The 15,157-nt window shown below is 45.0% G+C and overlaps 1 protein-coding gene across 5 annotated transcripts in view; it reads right to left on the minus strand.

Moving 5' to 3' along the window:
* Window positions 1-15,157, minus strand: part of NCOA5 (nuclear receptor coactivator 5) — a 37,654-nt gene that overhangs the window by 14,549 nt on the left and 7,948 nt on the right. For 2 of the 5 annotated variants that reach the window (XM_055138146.1, XM_055138148.1), the window contains exon 1: window positions 3,167-3,297. The exons of 1 other annotated variant lie outside the window; for it this stretch is intronic. In XM_055138146.1, the coding sequence (XP_054994121.1) occupies window positions 3,167-3,282 (116 nt within the window). In that variant the 5' untranslated portion in view covers window positions 3,283-3,297. Of the gene's footprint in view, window positions 1-3,166; window positions 3,298-7,720; window positions 7,741-8,435; window positions 8,503-15,157 lie in introns of those variants that run through there. 2 more of the 5 variants (XM_055138149.1, XM_055138147.1) reach the window with 2 other exon arrangements.

Here is a 15,157-nt window from a genome sequence, read left to right on the forward strand (position 1 = left end):
CACCTTTGTGTCCCCATCCTACCTGATTTCTATGTAAAGTAGGCTGTAAGAGTGGGTAAGGGAGCAAGAAGGAGAATGAAGGGGGATCCAGAGAGAGGCAGAAGGGGAATCAGAATAAACTGCAGTTGATACTGACCAGCCTGGCCCCCGTTCCTTCCTTCGCCTACCCATCGCCATCGGCCTCCCCAGGGTGGGGAAGCGGAGACCACCGAACGCAGGCGGCAGAGAGGGACAGAGCGCTGCTGCCCTACAGGAATACACATATGGCGTCCCTGGGTGTATGGTAACACACAAGCTCGGCCCTGAGAGTTTATCAGCCTCTCCTTGCTCATCCTTCCTAATGTTGCCATGTTGGGGGCTCTTTCAGGGTTAGGGGAACAAGGGCCTTTATTGTTACTGTTTTTAGCATAGCGAATACGCCATAGGTAGCTTGCCAGGCTCTGCTGTGAGGGCGGGATACCCTCGGTAGCTTGCTGGGCAATCTGAGAGGGACCGAGGCTTTTGGGGTGGCCTCTAATCGCCCTTACAGGCGCTCCCAGGCTACCGAATGCAAACTTTTGGTTGACTGGCATGTTGTAATGATCTGAACGCTGACACACACCTATTGGTTCCCTCTTCACCAGTTGGCACCGTTGCCACCCCCCCCCCCCCCCGCCACGATGAGGTGGTGAACCATTGAGGGGTTTAAAACTGCAAAGTTTAAGAAGAGAACTCCCAGACCCACCACCAACTGGGAGCGCTTTGGCACTACTGTGGCAATATGGGAAGATGCCATTGTTGACAACATCGATGAGGAATACGACCGACTGGTTCAGCACCTCCATGACTGTGCGAGGAACCCTAGAGTGAGAAAGCCACAAAAAGACGCCTGTCTTCAGAAACTCTCAAGCTCATTCGCCAATGTGGTTTGGCGCGAGCCTCAGGCAATCACAAGCTAATGTCCGAGCTCACAAAGCTGTGCAGAGAAACGATAAAGGAAGACCTCAAAGAGAGAAGAGGAGCAGTGTTGGCTGATGTGGCAGAAGCCGGGAAAAGTATTAGCAACGCCTGCCTGTCCGTCGCCAACTGTAAAACCAAGATGACTGCTCTCTGACATCCTGATGGATCACATCTTCCAGAAGGGCAATGGAGGTTATTCACGACTTCTACTTGGATCTCGTCGACAGCCACATCCACTTTCCCACATATCGAATTCCACAGGATGGATATGTCGTTCCCAGCGTTCCCTTCCGAAATCCGACACACTATTTCATCAGTGAAGAAGTGTACAGCACCCAGTCCAGATAAGGTTGGACCCAAACACCTGAAGGATCTGCCTCCAGTACTCGTCAATACACTGGCTTGGCTATCCACACGCTACCTGTCTGAATTTAAGGTTCCGTCCCAATGAAAAACCAGCAGGATCGTTCTCTTGTACAGGAAGAGAAGACATCCACAACATCGGCAACTATCGCCTGATCTGCCTGTTGTCCATCATCTACAAGTTGTTCACTTGAGTCATCCTGAATAGGACTGGCAGAACACTAGACGAAGGACAACCATGTGAGCAAGCTGGGTTCTAAAAAGGATTCAGCACCATATCCACACGGTGATCAAGCTCATTAAGATTTTGCGGGAGTTCAAGATGTCGCTCTAATGTTCATCGACTTAAAGAAGGCCTCTGATTCTGTTGAGACTGAAGCGGTCATCAAAGTCCTAGCCAAACAGGGCGTCCAATCTCAGTACATCAGGGTCCTCTGTGAGCTGTATTGCAGATTCACCACCAGGATCTCACCATTCTACAAGAAAGTGATCATTGACGTAAAGAGAGGGGTTAGCCAGGGCGATACCATTTCACCAAAACTCTTCAGTGCCACCCTCGAGAATGTCATGTGACGACTGGAATGGGAAGGAATGGGAGTGAAGATAAGACGGTCGGCAACTACACCACTTCCACTTTGCTGATGACATCGTTCTAATAACACCAAACATTAGCCAAGTGGAACGAATACTGGCCGACTTCGACCGTGAGTGTGGAAATGCTGGATGCAGCTCAATCTCCTGAAGACAAATGTTCATGAGAAATGAACTAGTTCCTGACATTCCATTTTCTCTCAATGGAACAAACATCTCCGAATGCAGCAGTTATGTGTACCTGGATCGAGAACTCAACATGATGAATAACTTGGCACCAGAGCTGTGTAGGAGGAAGAGAGCAGCGTGGAATGCCTTCAAGAGTGTTGAAGAAGTTGTTAAGAGGACGAAGAACCTCAGGCTCCAGGCACATCTTTTCGACTCCACCATTCTTCCTGCACTAATATACGCCTCAGAGACCTGAGCCCTTAGAAAACAGGATGAGAACGCTATTCAGGTCTCCCAAAGAGGAATCGAAAGAGCCATGCTTGGAGTATCACGCTTCACTCAAGTGAGAGAAGGAATCTGGAGTTCCGATCTCCATCGATGATCGAGGGTCAGGGACGCTGCCTTGCTGCCTTGTTTGCCAAGGTGTCAGAAATCAGATGGGCCAGACACGTAATGTGACTTGGAGACGACCGCTAGACTAGAGCGGTTACCGACTAGATTGCACAGGACATTAGAAGAACGCCTGGCCGCCCACCTACAAGACGGTCGGACTTCTTTGTCAAGACCCTGAATGAACGGTTTGATGCACTTTGTGTTTCTCAGGAGCGAGCAGACGCTATTGGGCTACACTAATACGTGACACAGACGAACGGAGATGTTACTGGTGCCCACTTGAGCAAACTGATGAGCAACGGGATGACAAGTGACACAAGTGATAAAGACTAACCAAGATTCTTCCACTTTTCTAATTGTCATGTAATTTGCCAAACATGTGTAATACTTTATTTAGCACAGACAGTGGGCAAACACTCAAAACCCAACAGGAAGAGGCAGTTGCATTTTTGGATTAATTATCAGGATATAAACCTGCCCTGGGGAGCAGTTAGCAGTCATTAGAGGTGGAATCGGATTTCAAATGTTCTTGGCACTGGGGGCTGAGCCAAATCATGAACCCAACAGGCCACAGACCACACACAAGACCTTGGGCCAGGAGAAATGAGGAGTAGGGACACGTACAGTAAGGGTCCCATGTCAACACACGATTCAGCGTTTAGAATCACCATGACACATCTGGTTCTCAGCCTTCTGAGTCCACCTTACTTACCTGTTACGAGTCCGATCCCTGGAGGCTGAGCAGAACCCCCGTTTCCCAGAGTCTGGGTTCACGTTTCCCGCCTGAGAAGATAAGTGCCCTCTTCCCTCAGGGATTCTTAAGTCCATGTGCAACAAAACAACTAAATTCCCCTCAACTGCCTCCTGGATTAAAGCCGTGGACAAGAGGACATGCATAAAGAAAAAGAACCAAAGAAGTGGTGGACATAGGAAAAAGATAATCCTCTGAAAAAAGAGGCTTTCTCCCTTTCTCAAAAGATAAGCAGTATGCAGACTGCTCATCTTCTAGAGACAAAAAACAAAGACAAGTTAGGGTCATTTTAGGACTCCCCAGAAATAAAGCGCTTCTGCTGTTGTTCCCAACGTCTTTCTCAAAACAAGAACCAGCTGACAGAAGTGTGGTATAGTGTGCAGGACTTAAGACACAAGGATGAAGCCTGCTGAGATGCTTCAACTCCAGTAACAAGCAGGCGAGAAGGAAGTTTCTGGAGCACAATAAAGTTTCCAAGATCATCACACAGCACGAGAGGTGTTTTACTTTAACGCAGTGTACCATCAGGCACCAGGTCACCAGAGGCTAAATAAGAAACTGAAGAGGAGTTAAATAAATGTCAGCACTAGTGTCCACAAACAGAAGGTAGGTGAAAAACACCACTAAACTTCAGCTGCCAGGTCCTCACCTATTCAGCCGGGGAAAAACACCAAATGCTCATTGTGTGCAGAGAAACAGAGCCATGCCATTTGGGATTATTTGAGAGGTAAGGGAGGGATGAGAGAAGAGAAGAAACACGGTTCCGATGGTAAGTGATAGTTTCTGGCAGAACTGTTTCTCGTCCTGGGAACCAAAGGGGTGTTAGAAAAGCAGGTGTCTGAGAATGACAGAGTTAAGATCTGACAGATGACCGTCTGGAACGACTGTGATGAACCTTCTTAGTCCAGAGACTAAAACTGGAAACTTCAAGCCGTGGCATCCTGGGGCCTGGATGGTCCAGAGAGGCCATCAAGGCAGGACTGTCCTTCTCTCTCATTAACATCTCCTTCCTGCCACCCTTTTTTGTTCCTGGAAAAAGTCCTTCATCAGCTCCTGGCACCTCAGAGGTCCAGACACTGGCCACTGATACCATCATCTAAATGGCTGGTTGTTTGATGCTGATTCCCACCAAGATGGCTCCATGCTGTGGAGACAAAAGATCTGCAGACTTCTGCCATTAAGTGCAGGCTGGCATCTCACAGGCCCAAGTTTTCTAAGTGCCCATGCTTCTCCCTTAAAAGGAAGCACGCGGACGAGTTTTCTCAAGCACAAATATGATCTCTCTGTTGGTAGAGATGGCTCCTGCTGAGAACGGACATGTCGTTAGGCTGGAATCTTCCACTGCGAAGCTCACCGAGGGCCAGGGCTTTCTCATCCCGAGGAACGAGCAGTAACCCAAGGAATTAACACAGGACATGCAGTAACTTCGCCCGTCTAAGAAACCCGGCTAACACTCGGTAATTTCTGATGTGTCCATCTCAGATGACTTTCATCAGAGGCACCGCACTAACTTTCTTCACAAATACACGGGAAATATTTCTTTTGGCCGAGTTTTTCGTGTAGACAGGCTCCTTTTCTCTTCTTGAGGTCACGCGAAGTTTAGGAAGTGTAGTCTCACTAGAAATAGCAGATAGGCTCTAAGACCTGAACTTCCAAAATGGTGAAGATGAAACTGAGAACACATGAGTTATGGCCAGAATCATGGCTCTGAAGGCGAGGATGGATGCCTAGTACCAGTGTCTTCACAGGTATCCGATGATGTGGCCCAGGAGTTAAATATGCTAAGAGTTTAGGCGGATATTTGATTCAGAGTATGGAACCCTGGATGCCAAGTTCTGTGCTGGGCTGGGCCAAATGCTGTCTGTGTCACACACTGACAGCTGCAGCCATCAGGGAGGCTGATACGGAACAGAGAGCACGGCCAGCTGAACAGTAGCTTAGAGACATGTGAAGAGGTGATAATCCTGTGAAAATTCCCGAAGAGGTTTCGACACTCAAGGTGAAAGTCCAGCAAAACAAGGTGTTACAAAGGTCTTAGCAGTGTATTTAAAAATAGTTTTCTTATTAAAAGCAGCAGCACCAAAGGTATAACAGGGGATCTATCTGCCAGAGGCATGGAGGTCTCCCTGACCCCTGGGTTTGAATAATGCATCCCCAAGAACCAGAAGCTCACTAGGCATGGTTACCAGAGGAATAGTTTGGTCTTTGTCAACACACTGGCACATGTGGAAACCTCAAGGCTTTGACTGGACTCCTGGACCCAAAGTGAGTGAGATCCAATGTTCACCTTCAGGGAACGAAGAGCCCCTTCTAGACTGACCACTCACCCGTCTTTTGTCTACTGCCTTTTGTACGTGCCCTTGTTAGTGCATCTCAACAGAGAATGCACCGTCAGGTTCACGATCAAAATGTTAAGTGTTCTATTTTGGTACAATGTTTAATTTGTCTGCCTTAAGAATTAAATTTATTATTTCTATTAAAGGGAAACAACTCACTTGGATTTTAGATTTTGGATAGAGTTCAGAACAGACTTTAATGAATATGAACATCTCTCATTCCTGACGCTTATTTAGCATGACTGTATGACATTTCATCAAGTCATATGTGGAGGAAATTGGTTTAGGGAGCCATCACTGAGGGGAAGACTTAATGGGATTTGAACCAAGACTAGCTGGCCCTCTTATCAACTGCAAATAAAGCAGGAAGTTAATGTCTTATTCACATCCCAACCCACCTCATTTTAAAGCTGATTTCTGAGGTGATATTTAAAAAGTTGTTCTCCAATGCAGGATGTCTCTTTGGAGAGTGGGGACAAAATAAAAGCATTTTTTTATTAAAGAAAAAAAGGCATAAAGCTTTCTCTTTGTAGATGAAATTATGGAGCTGTATTTTAGGTTGGGATAAAATTAATACCTGTAATTTAATACCCTGATAATGGCTATACCACATTACAGTCAAGGGTTTTGCTTATTGCTCCAACATTCCAGTACTGACAATGCTTGTTGAAGAGTGACAATTGGAAATGTTAAAGGAATTTGTTTAAGGAGTAGCAATGAAAAACATTCTTTTAACTCAGTATCACAAACAAGAGCTACTCTGTATTCTGTGATGTGCTGTCTGCTAAAGAAACATAGACAGCACTATCCGGAGACCACAGCATCAATGGGGACAAGGGAAACGAAGGACTGGTGGAGTCAGTGGCTATAAAACTCCATATTGTTGTTAAGCACACAAACTGTCTCTCCCACCCCCCCCCCAATTATCTGTGTGCTTAGGAGCAATGAGGAGCAAGAGCTGGGGTCGCCCAACACCTGCAGCCTAGATGCAGTGTAACGGAAGCCAAAATACTATGGAGCTGTTGAAATTCTGCACGGTTTATGTTCTTCAGGATATTCACACAAACACACAAAATCAATCACAGAGTATTTCCCTGCAAGCGCAGGCATTCCTTCTGGTGTTAGAGAGAACAGACAGAGTATCAATGGAGACACTCACTTCTGCGGTGAAGCCAGTAGATGGCCAGGACATTCAAGTGGGCAGCTACCCGCAGCTGAGTTAGGTCATTTTCAATTCCTCTGAGCCTACAGAGAATCCTCAAAGAATCCAACTGAACCCTTGGGATCTGCTAAAACTTCTTTTTTTGGCCACCCCCGGTCATGTTCAGAGCTTACTCCTGACTGCACTCAGGAATCCCTCCTGGAGGGCTCTTAGGAGACCAGGCGGGGTGCTGGGGATCGTGGGTCGGCCGTGTGCAAGGCAAACGGCCTCCCCCGCTGCACTACCACTCCGGCCCCAGTCTGCCTGCACTTCACGGGGTGGACACATACGGTCTGCTCCAAGGAACGGAGGGGATACCTGCCCTTCACGTTCCAGTGGGGGCAGATGGACAAACACACAGCTGCACCTTTCTGCTATAACAAGAAAATGAAGGTACTTTTGTGCCGAGCAGGCAGGCTGTATGTACTGTGCAACTGCTCCATTAGTTGGCTTTATTCCAGGGGACTTGGAGAATTCCAGCACAGACTAGATTCACCATATGCAAGAGTATCTAGCTAAATGTGTAAGTATTTAGAAAAGTGATTTATGGTGTTATGTAGTTTAGGGACTATAAAACAAAGCTCCCGGAAGAGATCGACACAGTTATTTCCTCCATCTCTCTGGGAGAGCCCAGCAAGCTACTGAGAGTATCCCACCCGCAGGGCGGAGCCTGGCAAGCTACCCGTGGCGTACTCAATATGCCAAAAACATTAACAAACGACAGTCCCCATTCCCCTGACCCTGAAAGAGCCCCCAATATGCCACTGGGCTACACTAGCACGCGACAGGGACAGATGGAGACGTTATTGGCGCCCAATCGAGCAAATCGATGAACAACGGGATGATAGTGATACAGTGATAGTTTAGGATGAAAAGTTAGCATTTTTAGTAGGGACAAAGGAAAATCCTTATCTACCCGGACCCAGATAGGAAATACAACAGTCCTGTCTGTTGTATTCCACACAAAACTGCACATACTGCATCCACTGGTACACTGGTTTGTGGCCAGGCAGTTTAAATGCAATCTACTCCTCTCTGGTGTACGTGGCAGCACCAACGAGGCTCTTCATCAGAGAAAGGGCCAATGTGGTACCCAGCTGGACAGTTGGCATCAGGACTCTTCCGCAGAAAGTGGGAGGGAGCCTATTTTGAGAAGCGCTTTTAATTCCCAAGGAAACTAAGAAAAAGGCAGACTCCTGAGAGGTGGTGCTTCGCCCTTTTTATTTTCCCTCAGCAGGCGACCTGAGCACGTGAGCACACGGGGACCGAGACACAGGCACAGCCGCCATCTCGCAAGCGGCACTTGCTGTCGCCCTGGGTCACCCTCTGGACCGGCAAGCATTTGGAATGAAGAGTCCACTCTGGTGCCCGCTGCAGGGCAGCTGGGCACGCATCAGTGACCCCAGGGCCATCCTCCTGCCCTGCGGGGCAGCTGGCCCAGGAGCTGGGGACAGAGAGGGGTTTCTCCTCTGGCTCTGCCACCGGAGACACAAAGCTTCCTCTGCATCTCCTGACGTCAGGATTTTTTAAAGAGGCAGCCAGGCCCTTTCACACATGGCTCACGCTCTGATTGCTGGCTTGAGGTCTCTGATTTGGTGGGAGGGGGAAGAAAAGACCCTTGAGGTGCGACACTGGGCTTAACTCCCCAGAGCCCGACTCTCCCAAGGGAACTCCCTGCTTCGGGGTACTTTACCTTCTTGTGGGACTGGGTCTTGATGGAGCCGTATTCATATTTCTTCTTTCCGCTGCCTTATTAATATCTGAAAAGAATAATCAACCCATCTGTTCAATGCTATGGAATAAAAACAAAATCATCAGCACATTTCAAATGAAAGCAACAACAAAAAACTACAATGACAACCAGATGGTGTAAGAAAATCCATTCAGCAGACACACTGTCACTTGGGAATTTTTATTAAGTTACGGCAGTACACTGTCACGGTTTGGTAAGGAATGTCCTCGATTTTCTAGCGAACACACAGTTTTTGTAAAATGAATTACGTCAGTATCTTAACACCCTGTCGAGCCCTAAACCTGACACCTGTCCGCTCCACATGGGAAAAGGTTGTCTTCTAAGCTCCTGGAGAGCCATTCTGAGGGGAAGTGGTAGGATGAAGACAGGGAATAGCAAAGGAAAGGAAGGGCAAATACTTCTATTTTGTTACCAAGTAGTAAAGGCTGCACTCAACGGCCTCAAAGCTTCCACTACTCCACGAAGCAGGAGCTCCTTCAGTATGCTTTGCGTTGCATGCCACTGGCTAGACTCTTTCAGAAACAAGTATATGGCACATTAACACCTCTAACCCTCAGAGAAAAGTACTTAAGGATAAGAACTGACATTTGGTATAGTAGTTAGGTAACGAAATGCTCCTCCTAAGTTTTATTTAGAGACACCTGGCATAGGAATCAAACTTAAAGCCAAGTTGTGTTGCTAAAAATAAAGCAAGCTGTTCTGTGACGCTAGAGCAACTTACCATGGACACCAGTAAAAATTAATGACGTATCTAAGGAAATGCCCACTATATATAAGCTCAAAGAGAATACCTGACAATCTTTATGTAACTTAAAATAAGTACGTCTCACTGTAGTTTTGTTCTCTTTGCTTCTTATTAAGTCAATAATTCATCTAGTGACATGAATTTATTAAACACACATAATTTTTAAAAATTTGTTTTAAAACAGTATACATGAATTTGTTTTAAAACAGTATACATGAATTTGAAGAAATCCAACTGGTCTTTTCATATGAAAGACTAAGCAAAAACTTCTGAGGTCTGACAGAGAATTCGCTATGTCGCCAACTTTTGAGCTCCTATTTGAGTGATACTAATTTTCAATTCCATTTTAACTATGTCTCCTGCTCTATCTAGGAGAATGACTTGTGACCAGCCTGAAGGTAACCAATCTAACTCATTGGATAAGTCTGTTCTTTTTTTTCTTTTAATGCTGGTTTAAATTTTTTTTTTTCTTTTTGGGTCACACCAGACAATGCACAGTAAGGGTTACTCCTGGCTTTGCACTCAGGAATTACTCCTGGCGGTGCTCAGGGGACCATATGGGATGCTGGAATCAAATTTGGGTGGGCCATGTGCAAGGCAAATGCCCTACCCACTGAACTATCGTTCCAGCCCCCTGTTCTATCTTTTGTTGCCTTCAACCTTCTCCATTAAGCACATATATGAACAATCACTATTTTGTTTTTGTGCCACACCCGGAAGTGAGCAGGGCCCTATATATGGTGCAAGGATCAAACTGAGACCAGTGGCATGCAAGACCAGAGCCTTAATCACTCTTTTAGGAAATCTTTCGGGCTTTTTTTCCCCGGGTCAGAGCCCTCCACGTTTTTTTCTAAATAAAACCATCATACTTTAAAAACAAACCAGCACCACCACCAAAACATCGGAAGTTCTGATACTGGGTATCAAGCTTAGGGCCTCCCACATGCAAGGCATGAGTTTTATTACCAAGTCACATCTTGTGAATCTTGTGATCAGAATTTTTTTTTTTCCTGGTTTCAAGACCAAATCTGATACTTTCCCAGCCTGAAATACTTTCTGTACATGACCTGGTTAGTAATATCTAAGTTTTTGGTACAGGATATGATATTCTCAAATTTTTTTTTTGGGGGGTGTTGTTTTTGGGTCACACCTGGCAGTGTTTAGGACTTACTCTTGGATCTGTGCTCAGGAATCACTCCTGGCAGCGTTTTAGGGACCATATGTAGTACCGGGCTTGGGGCCATGCTGTTATGAAAGGTAAGCATCTTCACCCCTATACTATCTCTCTGGGCCCCATGTTCTCACAATTTACAACCCTTAAAAGCTCATTAATGAATGTATGAACTACATGTTACATAAGTAATTACATAAGTATAGAACTTGGAATTTTTTTTTTTTACTACCAGTCCAGGTTTAGAAAAGCCTAATGACCTGGGCTGCTCATTTATAGTTTCTAATACAGGGTGATTATGATCTGAAAGAAAAATGTAATGTATTTGAGTTTTAAGTCATTTTCAAAGTACCGCAATAATATACTGGGGAATGGTGGTGGTGGTGGTGGTGGTGGACAATTTCTTTTCCTTCTAGAAGAATCCCATGTTTTGTTTTGATTTTTGGTTTTGGACTACACCCTGCAGTGCTCAGGGTATATTCCTGGCTCTGTACTTAGTGATCATTCTTGGAGAGGCTTGGGTCGGACTATACTGGGTGCCAGGGACTGAACTCAGGTCAACCACATGCCTGGCAAGCTCCTTACCCACTGTACTCTCTCTCCGGCCCGAATTCCATGTAGTGCTAAATGGTCTTATGACAAATGGAAACTAATCCAAACACGGACTTGACCAAGTAATATTTAGGGGATTGTACAGAACATAGGTACTACTTAAATCACTGGGTTTTCATTAATGCTATAAATTTTCCCTCATCATAGGAATAGGACTCTTGTACTCTAAAATTATACCCAGTTCTGTGAGTGCCTACATATACAGGGACCCAAGGAGACGAAAAACAGCCCCACGAAATATACATTTGGGGCAAAACTGAGTCCAGTTAGAATCGAGGACATATTTTGTGTGTGTGGGGCGGAGGGAGAGAGGGGACACAGTTGGAGTGTTTAGGGCTTACTCTAGGTTCTGCACACAGGAATCATTCCTAGCAGGGCTCAGGGATCATATGAGATGCTGGGAATCAAGCCTGGGTCAGTCACATGCAAGGCAAGTGTCCTACCGGATTTACTATCTCTCCAGCCCTATACTTTTTTTTTTAACGAAGAGTATGCCTTTACATTACCTCGACTGTAACTTGCACCCTAGTATCAATTCTCATCAAGAAGTCCAAAGCAATTATAATTCAATGGTATAGCTTATGTTTCTTCTGCAAAAGAGAGCCAACAGAGGCGAGGAAAAACTGTAGAGAGGACAGCAAGTGTTTCCTGATTCACTCCTATTTAAGCTTCCCCCCAATTCAAGGTACTGTCTCCATTTTGGGCGAGACAAGAGAAAATACGACCTAGGGGAAATGTTATTTAATAGGGATCACTCCCTTCAGGGAAACCCAGGGTGTGACAAACTTTGGGTGGTAATTAAAGGTCGACACAGTGGGGGAGGGGTAAAAAATTAGATAAAATTAGAAAAAGAATGGCCCCAGGGAAAAATCCCCAGAAATATCACTAGAACAGAATCCTCCCAATCCCTTTGTTTTACCCACCTTTCGTGCCTTAAACCCAAGTAAAATGCTCACCCCTCCCCCTAGGAAGACTGGAGGGGCTTTTCCTAACAGGAGGCTCCCAGACATCCCAAAGGAACCTTCAGCTCTTCCTTTCCACAGTCTCTATTGAACCCAGCTCTGGTTCTCTACCTTTAACCCTGACAGCGGGCTGAGGACATTTCTGATAGTCAGTCTCACTGCCATCTGTCAGGGATGCTCAGGTTAGGAATAGGGTTTGGGAAGGTGAGAGAAGAATTGTGGAAATCTAGCTGATTTCCAAATGCACAATAATCCTCACATACATGTATATAACTCTGGATAGATGACTGTTAGTTCTGATATGCAGGGATAGAGAAGCCATCGAGAATATAAACGACACCAAGGAACTAATCAAAGTATACCCATGATGTAAGAACAAAAAAAAAAAAATTGTCCCATCCCAACTTTTTGTCACAGAACTTGAAAACTATTAGTAGCAGATTCTTTGGAACAAGTTTCCCGTTGAAAACATACTGAACAAATAGTTCATCGTATTTTCTCCCTAATTTCTTATTTATTTAGCTTTTTTGGGGCATACCCGGCGTTGCTCAGTGGTTACTCCTGGCTTTGCACTCAAGAATTACTCCTGGTGGTGCTCGGGGGACAATATGGGGTGCCAGGGATCGTACCCGGGTCGGTCTCATGCAAGGTTCACCCACTGTGCTATTGCTCTGGCTTCAAATTCTTATAATTTATACCAGAGATCCCCAAACTTGTGTGTGTGTGTGTGTGTGTGTGTGTGTGTGTGTGTCACACCTGGCAATGCACAGGGGTTACTCCTGGCTCTGCACTCAGGAATTACCCCTGGCGGTGCTCAGGGGACCACATGGGATGCTGGGAATCGAACCCGTGTCAGCTGAGTGCAAGGCAAACGCCCTACCCGCTGTGCTATTGCTCCAGCCCAAGAGATCCCCAAACTTATTTGGCCTACCACCTCTTCAAAACCAGGGGAAACAACGGACATTTGTGGGAACTTTCTGTCACTCAGATGGGGAGCAACAACACACACGTCTCCAAGGAGAGTAAAGAATGTTTTTTCAGCACTGCAGGAAACCAGAGGAAAAGAGAGAGATTTTTCTTGCCCTATTTTATCCCAGTCCTTCTGCAGCTTGGATATTTCTATACTGATAAGTGACTATAGCGTGACAGAGCAGAGGTGAATTTCATTCAAAACCACCATCCCCCCCACAAACTTTCGTTATCTCTCACTACCAAGTATCTTCTGAAAATAGTTAAAGCATTTCTCAGGTAAAGATTTTTTTTTTTGTAAAAAAAAAATAACACCAATGGAATGGGATTCACATAAAAGGAAAAACAGAACACATGCTATTACACAGGAAGTGGCAGAGCTGTTTTAAATCACAAAAGAATGGGAGCAAAGAACAATACTTGATCTTTTATTTCAGAACATAAGTCAGACAGGATTCACACAACAGTCCTTGAATAACGCGACAAATAAAAGTGCATGATTTCATTCATAATATCAATACTTTGCTCTATTTTTCAACCGTACCATCATAAATTAACTTTTTTTTTTTTAACCGTACAGCCATTTGTCTGTTTGGGTGCTCAGGTAACACTCCCGGGGGGCTCCCATGTGCTGGGATCAAGGCCAGGTCGGTGGCCGTGCGTGAGGCAAGCGCTCTACCTGCTGCACCATCTCTCTGGCCCGTTACAGCCGTTTTCTTTAGTACTTCACAGGCAAACAGTGAGGACGATTCTAGACAGGAGCAGCGAGAACTAGAGCACTCAGTGACAGTACTGCCATTAGCTGTGGAGAAAATCCATAAGTGAAATCATATGGAACAAGACTCCCCCAAAAGCTTCGCTGAAAACAAACTGACAACCGGATGTGACTAAACTGTGACTACACAATAAAGATAATGCCACTTGGAAAACCATACCGACAAGAGGCGGGTAACACACATTAAACCAAACCCAAATTTGGAAGGGGACAGGATCAAAAGGTCTCTCTTAAACTGCATTTATTAATAGAACTGGCTGGGAGTCTACTGCAACATCAGAGATATTATAACAGGTAATGTTATAACAAGTCGGGAATATGAGAATGTTCTGACAGCTTTGGAAATGTACCCTTTTAAGTTCATTTTGAAAACTACACATTCCCTCATATTTGATAATGATCCTTCTGCTCTAATTAAAATAATCAATATCTGCAATGAGTCAAAGTATTATTTCTGGGACTAGGAATGGGGGTAACTTACATTTATAAAATGTGAACTTGGTTTTGGTTTGTACTAAGGACATTATTTGCATTATGTCTCTCATTCCTTTCTACAACACTCTCGGAGTTAAGTACTATTCTATCACTAGTTGTGAAAGAGGAAACTTAAGACTTAGAGAAATTATGTGACTTTTCTACAGTAAGATGAGGACGCACAACTAAAGTCAAATCCGGGTCTGTCTGACCGACCCCACAGTGCTTTGACACTCTGCCACACTGTCTTCAGCAGAGAGGAAAGACATGGTTTCTTTAACCAACACGCCTGCTGATAACTCCAGATAATGCTGAAGGAACACAGAGAAAAATCATGCTAGTCATTCAATGTTATCGCACATCAATTCTCCAGACAAAAATTTTCTACCAAAGCAATAACAAACTTTTTCTACCAACATTTTTTTTTTCTTTTTGGGTCACGCCTGGCGATGCACAGGGGTTACTCCTGGCTTTGCACCCAGGAATTACTCCTGGCAGTGCTCAGGGGACCATATGGGATGCTGGGATTCGAACCTGGGTCAGCCGCGTGCAAGGCAAACGCTCTCCCCGCTGTGCTACTGGTCCAGCCCCTCTACCAACATTTTATTTTCTGCCTGTTTTATTTTAAAAGAAAGAGCTAAGTGCTTAGCTGGGATCAGCAAATCTGAGTTCTAGCTATCCTCATGGGAGGAGGGAGATTAAGTCGTGTTAAATGATTTTTCTTAACCTCTATGTCCTTCTCCATAAGTGGATAGTTTTGTGTTTGTTACACTAATTGAAGGAGAATAAAATCTGAAGAAAACATTCACTGGTGAATTCAACAAAGGTTGGATGAATTTTAAAAGTCTGAGCTACAGAACATTCAGAATATAGTTTTATTCCAAACAAGCCAATTAAAACTATTATACATACAAGTCGATCCTTAGAGAACTAAATTAACAAACTTGAGGAAAC

Source organism: Sorex araneus, chromosome 5, assembly GCF_027595985.1.
Source record: "Sorex araneus isolate mSorAra2 chromosome 5, mSorAra2.pri, whole genome shotgun sequence".
Lineage (NCBI taxonomy): Eukaryota > Metazoa > Chordata > Mammalia > Eulipotyphla > Soricidae > Sorex > Sorex araneus.